A 7,511-nucleotide genomic window follows, 5' to 3' on the forward strand; every position below is an offset into this window, starting at 1 on the left:
CTCAGAGCAGGATTCATCGCTTGGTGGCGATGGCCCACACGAAGCATTGATCAGTCTTCGCTGGAACCAGGTGGCGTAAATGCATCTGATACAATTCTAAGCTATACTAGATTCAAACAAACCAGACCCAATTTCCACCCAACCACAACCAAGGAGAGAAAAGACGACGCCAGACCGCTTTGCCGGAAACACAATGAAAATCGAACCATAATGAAAGCGTGATCCCGTGATAAGGAAGGCCACCGATGGCTGTTGTACATCGTCTCCCCCATCCATTCAACTTCAACATTTTACCTCAAGACTCGTTCCTCGCTTACACATATCACTCACCGCCCAAATCCCGTCCACTAGCATGCACAGCCGCGCTGGGCGCCGCGTTGTTCCAGCTCAGGTACGTGTGGTCGCCGAGTTTTCGGGGTTTGATGAGGTGCGTGACGGTGAAGAGCGCGCCGAGCACGATGCAGATGCCACCGACGACCACGTAGGCGATGCCGAGGAAGGGGTTCTTACCGCCCATTACGGTTCGAGTGGAGATGATGATGGACTTTGTGCCGCCGTATTCGGTTACGTTGAAATCTGGAGGAAGGGAATTAGTTTGGTGGTTGAGGGGTGGGGGAGAAGGGAAAAGGGGAGGGAACGTACGGTGGTCAATATCGACCGAGTATCGTCCTGAGATCATAGTCGCGGTATCGTTGCGCTGCGTAAGCTTGCTGAAAGTCGGGAGGCCTGCAAGACGCATCCAGACCTGGAACTGCTCGTCATTCACAAGATCCGGGTGGTAAGCATCGCTGTAGCCGTTCGGGTATCTCTTCTCCCAATTTGGTGGCACGGCAACCTGGGACCAGTTGTACTTGCTTTGGCCGTAGAGCTTCTTGTCGCTCTCCCAGGATATATTAGAGGTGTTCTGCATCACATAAGTGCTGTTGTCTGCGTTACCGCCTTCAACGTTCAGGAGGACTGGGGAATAGAATGTATCATTGAAGACGGAGTTTGGCGCAAGACCGCAAGGGTAGTAAGGTATCTGGACACCATTTTCAGTCACAGTTGTCAGAGGCGTGCAGTCACTGCTGTGGACGTCGCCGGCGGAGACGGCTGTTCCGGAGAGTTGGGCCGTGTTGAAGGACTTCGCGTATCGCCTGTGGTTTTGGTAGAAGTTTGTGAGGCGGTAGTAGAAGAGGACTGGGGGTGTCATGTTTGCTGGAATCGAGAAGGTGATGGTGCAGCGTGTGGCCGGGACGGGTCCTGAGCCAACAAGAGGATCATCCGGCCCATAGGTAACATTGATGGCTCTTCTCACCCATTGCGGGGCGTCGTCCCGTGCATGATTCTTATTGTTGAAATGCGATGTGACTAGATTGCCTGGCATTGTTGTCGCGTCGGCAGGAAACTCTGGAGCGTCGAGGTAACATCTTGAGTAGTCTAGGATGATTTCTTGGACCTGCGATATCCATGTCAGCATTGAAATGTCCTGTCTCCGCCGGCTCCTGCAGCGTGTCCCAAGCTACTGACCTGCGCGCTGGCAAATAATAATCCTCCTCCGATGGGCGCAAATATGATGCCGATGGCGAAGAATAATGGGAGGACGGTTTTCGGAGTGAGAATCGGTCTGCAGTCCATGTAAGCTGAGGTTGTGCAGTCTGCGAAAGATGCCACTTACTGCCAGGCCTTTAATCGCTGCTGGCGGAACGCAGTATCTGGAGAAAGGATCCAAAGGTCAGTTCCACATCCTCTCCATGCGCAAAGCATCCGGGACTTCCTCACTTGCTGGCCTCCTGCTCTTCGTCTTCTTCTCTTCCTCCTGGTTATGCGGATCCTGCGAGCCAATCGAGTCCTCGTGCGTCATTCCGGGTGTTTGGTCTACCATCTTGAAGGTATTTCGAGATCATGGACCGGCTCTATCCGGTGGCTGGTCTCGTTGTGGTGATGTAGATGGAATTGGTGGATTCAAATTGTCGTTGTTACGGTTGCCGTTCATCCCGCCGCCTCGTGATTTTAGCGTGGTTTTGTGCACAGCCACATCTTGAAATATCTCTCCAGAAAGTAAGGTTTCATTTCGCAAGACAAACAGACATATCGGCTCGAATTCAAATATCAGCCCCAGAAATTTGTTTCAGCTTTAGTCTATTACCAATCTCTTAAGTTTGGGTCTCCTTCATCTTCAGTTCTAATTGCGACTTAATTGAAGGTTGTAAGGTTATTTTTTCAGTCATCCTTGATACGGTGTCCGAAGCTAATGGAGATATGTTTTGATCTGTCTCTGCAAATCACTCTATAACTTCGGAATACAGCAACTCCAAAGATGTCCAGGCAAGTGTAACAATGCAGCCCGTTGTCCATCAATGCTTCCATCAATGCTTCCAGCAATGCAAATGCTTATTCCCCTTCTCATGCCCTTTCCATGTCCCATGCAATGCACCATCCCAAAATAATGAGCTCCTCCTATACCCGCAATTATTCATCTTGAAAAATAAAACGGCCGTTAGGTCTCATGGCTTCCTTGTACCTCTCCTCAACGGCACTCCTTGCTATCTTGTGCGCCTTCTCACGATCCTCCCTCTCTTCCTGAGTCGTCGGGAAGTCCGCTCTCCAGAAACCAGGCGGGCTAGTTCTCCTCTCATACGTATGCCTATGCCTCCCAAACTTGTTCGCCATGTCTCTCGTCTTTGCCTGAATAATCAGCTCTTCTTTCTCCTCCTTGCTCATGTTGCGAATCTTGTAAGCGTTGTCACCTAAGTACTCATCAAGCAGCATCTCATCTGCCTCCTCCTGCGACAATGTTGGTGGGCCGGCAGCCTCACGGTTCATTTCTGCAAGAACGCGAAACTTGCGACCGCAACATTCGGGCTTCGTACATCCTTGCAGGCATTGGCGTGCTTCCCGGCCTCGAACAACTTCGTTGAAAGCGTAGTCATAGCCTTGATTGTAATTCGGGTTGACTTTGAAATCGCCGAGCTTCAGTCTGCCGACTGGCCTGATTCGTAAGGGTTCCTGATCAGGATCTATCTCCCAGTCTAAGCCATCGCCATTACGAGAGCGGCGGATTTTGGTTGTTGCGGCTTTGCTGGGCACGACAGATTGTCGGTAATTTGGTCGAGAGGCTTCCGCAGATGTTCGTGGAGACGCTTTCGTAAAGTACGAGGACGTGATGGGTGGTCGTTTCGGCGGAAGGATATCGGGCTCGTTAGTTTCTGGTGATGGCTTTCGTAAGGTGTATTTTGGTGTATAGCGAATCAGGTTGTGTGTCGGAACAAGCTTATTCGGAACTTCTACTCTCGCTATAGACCTCGAGGTTGGTCTCGTCGGTTCCGCAGAGCCTCTTGATGTGCCCTTTGACGTTGGTCTGGACGGATCCGCAGATTCCCTCAAGGAGGTCCTGGATGAGGGCAATATTGGTTCGGCAGAGCTACTATGAGAAGAGCCTTTGGAAGATGGCCTTGAGGTTTCTGCAGATTCGCGTCCCAAGCGCCTTGACGAAGATGAAAAGTACTCCTTGAGCCTCGCGGTCGTTGATTTAATGATCTGGTCATATGTGTCTTGGGGAGGATTTTGACGCTCATGAGCAAGACTAGAAGTCACGGGCGTTCTTGCAGGACGCGGCGGCTTATCACTAGCATAATCGAGCCGCGGGCTGAGGACTTGCTTTGGCGGTGATGGTTTTGCCAGAAGGCCATCCAGGAGACCACCAGAATTCGTTGTTTGTCTCCGCGACTTCGTAGCTGCGGCCGCGATTTCACCATCTTCAACGAGCTCGCCGACCGCCTCATCACTAGCAATTCGACGTTTCTTGGGAGGTCTGTCCTCGGATGTCCTTGGTAAGATCTGTCTGTTGGTGCTTCTAGGTTGGAGAATTGAGTCTCTACGCTGGGCAGGAGTCTCTTGGGATGTATGTCCAGGTTCGTCCTCTTCTGCTGTTTTGCTGTGAGCTTGGCTTTGAGTATGATGCCGGAACCTTGCTGCCAGAGGAGGCAGGGAGACAGAGTTTGGAACGTGGCGAGTCAACTCAGCCACCCTTCGTTGCTTTTTTGGAGTGACCACTTTCTCTCCAATGTCGTCGAGATCGAGGCTTTCATTCGGGTTCAGATATTGTAGCCGTGCAAGCAGAATCGGACTACTCGAGATTGTCTCAATCTTGACCTCTGTCTTGATGGTTTGGCTGTTATGAGAAGCTTTCCGCTTTTTGAGGCTTCGGGCAGATACGAATTCAATATCTGGGGAACTCGAACGTTCGGCTGTCGGCTTCGCTACTGATACTTGTTCGTGATCAACTGCCTTGCTGGGAGAAACTGGGTCTGATCCCTCAGTTGAGCTTGTGTGTTGACCTTCAACAGCCTCAAATTCCGTGTCTTCCACACGCGTCTCGGCAACCCCACGGTAGGCAGGAAGGTTTGGTTCCTCGGGTGTAGGAGATTCTTGATGTGTGGGTGATTCTGCGCCCTTGGGAGTCTGTGCGGTGCTTCCAGGTCCCTTCCTAGATGTTCTTACAGGAGGGGCTATGAACGGACTGCTCGCTGGTACCTGGACCACTCGAGTAATCTCTCCCCCATTTTCATCTGCATTATCGCCGCCCGGTCTTATCAATGGCACTATTGATATGGGATGCGTTCCATTCACTCGTGCACGTAGTCTCCGGTTCTCTTCCTCTAGCCTCTGAACCTTGTCTTCCTTCTTACTGATGGTAATCTCCTGCTCCTTCGCCCATACCTCCAGAGTCTTGGCCTTTTCTTTCTCAGCTCTCCACCCATCTTCCATCGTCTGCCTTGCATCCTTTAAATTCAGGTAATGATCCCACAGAGTATTGTACTTGGTGGTGAGCGCTCGGTGCTTCTCCCAGGTGATAATCGTCTTCGATTCGTCGGCTTCAAATGCAGCTGCCGCTGACCTTGGGTCGCTGGGCGCCGGCGTCGTTGACTTCGACCCAGCTGCAAACTGGAGACGCGGTTTAGGGGTCCCAACATCTTGCTGCTGTTGCTTCAATCTCTGGGCCAGCTCGCCCGCCAGTCGATTATTCTCTTTCTCCAGACCCTCGACCCTCGTTGAAGCTCCCTTCCATCTTTCCAACTCGCCCGACAAATACGCATTGCGCTCAACCAGCTTTTCAACCCGTTCTGAGGTCTCCCGAAGCAGTCGCAGCTCTTCATGGCTAATGCGTGCTATATTCTTGTCATCGAGTTCTGCCGCAAAGTGTTAGCACAAATCAGATTCAACGCCGGAAGAATCCACACACCAGCTGCCACATTCTGCCCAATTCGGTTACAGACCTTGGTGAACTGGTCCAAAAGGTCCTGTCGACCATTCTTCCAGCTCTCCATTTCCAGCGTAGGTGTTGCGTGCTCAAATCATTGTTGTGAGGAAGTTGGAGGACGCGATGGTCGTGCCAGGACGCGTTGAGGCGACTCGGCTCGGCTCGGTTCACCGCCACGTTGAATCTAGGAATCCACGCCTCAGCACTCCTCTCACTGCATCGCTCCTATCACTTTACATTCAACGCATTTTTGGGGCATTGGCACTACGAAAGGGCCATCCTAGAATCCGTTTAGAACTGGCAAGGCCTTGTTGCATTGTTTAAAGTAGGAAAGGTACTGATCCTCAATTCCTGACAAATCCTTGAATTCATCACGGGAAGTCCAAAGGTCATATACGAATCCAGATTCGTTTAAAATGCCAGCAAGCCAGACCTTACTGAATTAGCTGTTAATCTTCATAGGCGCCATTATCCTGCGGAGTCTTAAGCTACGGTCGATTGGCGCACGTTAATAACTTTTGATTGGATGCTGCTAGCTCATCGAAGTTTACATAGAATCCTAGACTGGTCTTGCTACGGCTAAAAGCAAGGATTCGAAGCGCGATTTCTTCTCAGTTGATCGTTCTATTCTGCAGCAGCGGATACAGTGTTTTCCTGCCTTGAGGAGACGTTGCCTGACGAGAGGCGTGGCAAACAAGGGAAAGGTGAAAGACACCAGCCTTGCGTTGCAATAGTAAGGGATGGTGGTGAAGCTAATGGAATTCACGTTGTCGTTGCTCTTCCGTTCATCCACAACTCCTTCGGAAACTGGACAGCGCCTTGAAGGTGGGGCATGAAGGGAAAGGGGGGAAGGCAATAGCTTGATAAGGTGCGGGCAAGGTATAATTTCTCTCTGTTGGAGACAGTCTGTTAGTAGATACTTCATGAGATTGAACATTCCGACATGCGATTTCCTTCTATATAGGTATGGCGGTAGTGTAATTGGGTCGTTTGGCCACAAATTCGGCCAGGCGGATTGGGGTTGGTTGAGTGCAGAAGCTATCAATATCGATCTGTTCTTCCCAAACCCCCCTTTACTACAATTCCAGATTTTTGGATGGACAGATCCGCAATTTTTCGATCTTCAGCAGCTGAAAGTGCTTGTCCGGTCACGCGGAGCACGGCTCATTCGTCGCGATATTTCCTGCCCAGGAAAACACAGGCATCAGTTTTACTCAGTACCCTACAGCTCCTCTCCGAGTCCTTATCCGAGTCCTTACTTGCTAATGACTAGTCGAACCTTTGTTTACGAGTTTATGCTTCCGCATCGATTTCGTTGGCTCTGTTAAAGCTTCACTTTCGAGAGCGGAAGTGTCACGGCCTGGATAAGCTGTGGAAGTGGAATGTGGTGTACTTTGGTATAAATATGTATGAAATGATGGTGCCCTAAGGGCGGTGGATGTCACGGCCTGGACAAGCTGTGGAAGTGGAAATGTATGTGTTTGTGTAAATATGTATGAATGATGGTGCCCTAATGGCGGTGAAGAAGCTATATACACGCCTGTACGCAGCACGTGACAGTGGAGAAGCTATATATACGCCTGTGCGCAGCACGTGACAGGAAGCAGCTGAGACATAAGCCCTGTTCCCCAACTTGTGAGCTGCATTTGCGGGGTATAAAAGTTGTTTTTTTCTCCTTGGTCAATCTCCAAGCGGAACAGTATTCGATTTCCATTCTCTATCCTCCAATCTACAAGATGCTTTCGTTCAATATTCTCTCTCTAGTAGCTTGATTTCTCTTAGCTCTTTCGATCAGCAAAAAAAGACCTCACCAAAATGAAAGTTACCAGCAAAGCACAGCCCTGGACTGATGCGTACAGCCAAATGCGGAAAGACAGCGACAAGTACGGAAAATACGTTTCAGGAACTCTAACATCCCAAGCTGCACCTACCGTACCTTGAGGACCGGTGGCCAATCCAGATATCAAGTGTACAGGTGAGCGTAGAGGTGTCCTTGCTGCGTCGGCTAATGCTTCGGCTTGATACCTCAGTAGGGATCCGAGTTGCGAAAAAAAGAAGAAAATGCTATTGGGTCATGAATAAGTGGTCATATACCATCAAAGGTAACCTTAAGTCGATCGTCTAACGGATTCTTGCTAACAGATCCAAGATCATGCTTTAGACAATGCTATTCTACAAACACGATGGGCTACAGCCACTTGGGCAAGACGGGAGAGCTGATCAGGCGCACAATCTCTGGACTCTGGTCAGACAAGGACATCATTCAATT

The 7,511-nt window shown here is 50.3% G+C and overlaps 2 protein-coding genes across 2 annotated transcripts; both read right to left on the reverse strand.

Moving 5' to 3' along the window:
* Window positions 1–44: 44 nt before the first annotated feature.
* K444DRAFT_573029 (CDC50 family protein-like protein) lies at window positions 45–1,879 on the reverse strand. Its single transcript, XM_024877382.1, has 5 exons — window positions 1,762–1,879; window positions 1,658–1,694; window positions 1,510–1,606; window positions 643–1,438; window positions 45–576 (listed from the first exon to the last, which is right to left on the reverse strand). Exons 1-5 carry the CDS (start codon window positions 1,862–1,864, stop codon window positions 323–325), a joined length of 1,287 nt encoding a protein of 428 aa, XP_024729411.1. The 5' UTR covers window positions 1,865–1,879; the 3' UTR covers window positions 45–322.
* Window positions 1,880–2,150: 271 nt separating this feature from the next.
* On the reverse strand, window positions 2,151–5,341 carry K444DRAFT_656417 (SAE2-domain-containing protein). Its single transcript, XM_024886082.1, has 2 exons — window positions 5,225–5,341; window positions 2,151–5,171 (listed from the first exon to the last, which is right to left on the reverse strand). Exons 1-2 carry the CDS (start codon window positions 5,307–5,309, stop codon window positions 2,452–2,454), a joined length of 2,805 nt encoding a protein of 934 aa, XP_024729412.1. The 5' UTR covers window positions 5,310–5,341; the 3' UTR covers window positions 2,151–2,451.
* Window positions 5,342–7,511: the final 2,170 nt, after the last annotated feature.

This window comes from Hyaloscypha bicolor (assembly GCF_002865645.1).
Source record: "Hyaloscypha bicolor E unplaced genomic scaffold K444scaffold_173, whole genome shotgun sequence".
Classification (NCBI taxonomy): domain Eukaryota; kingdom Fungi; phylum Ascomycota; class Leotiomycetes; order Helotiales; family Hyaloscyphaceae; genus Hyaloscypha; species Hyaloscypha bicolor.

Coding starts and splice junctions, on each gene's coding strand:
- K444DRAFT_573029 (XM_024877382.1), bottom strand. CDS start 1,864: ATGGTAGACCAAACACCCGGAATGACGCACGAGGACTCGATTGGCTCG. Junction 1,607..1,657: donor CAGCGATTAAAGGCCTGGCA/GTAAGTGGCATC, acceptor CATGGACTGCAG/ACCGATTCTCACTCCGAAAA. Junction 1,439..1,509: donor TATTATTTGCCAGCGCGCAG/GTCAGTAGCTTG, acceptor TGGATATCGCAG/GTCCAAGAAATCATCCTAGA.
- K444DRAFT_656417 (XM_024886082.1), bottom strand. CDS start 5,309: ATGGAGAGCTGGAAGAATGGTCGACAGGACCTTTTGGACCAGTTCACC. Junction 5,172..5,224: donor TGGGCAGAATGTGGCAGCTG/GTGTGTGGATTC, acceptor ACTTTGCGGCAG/AACTCGATGACAAGAATATA.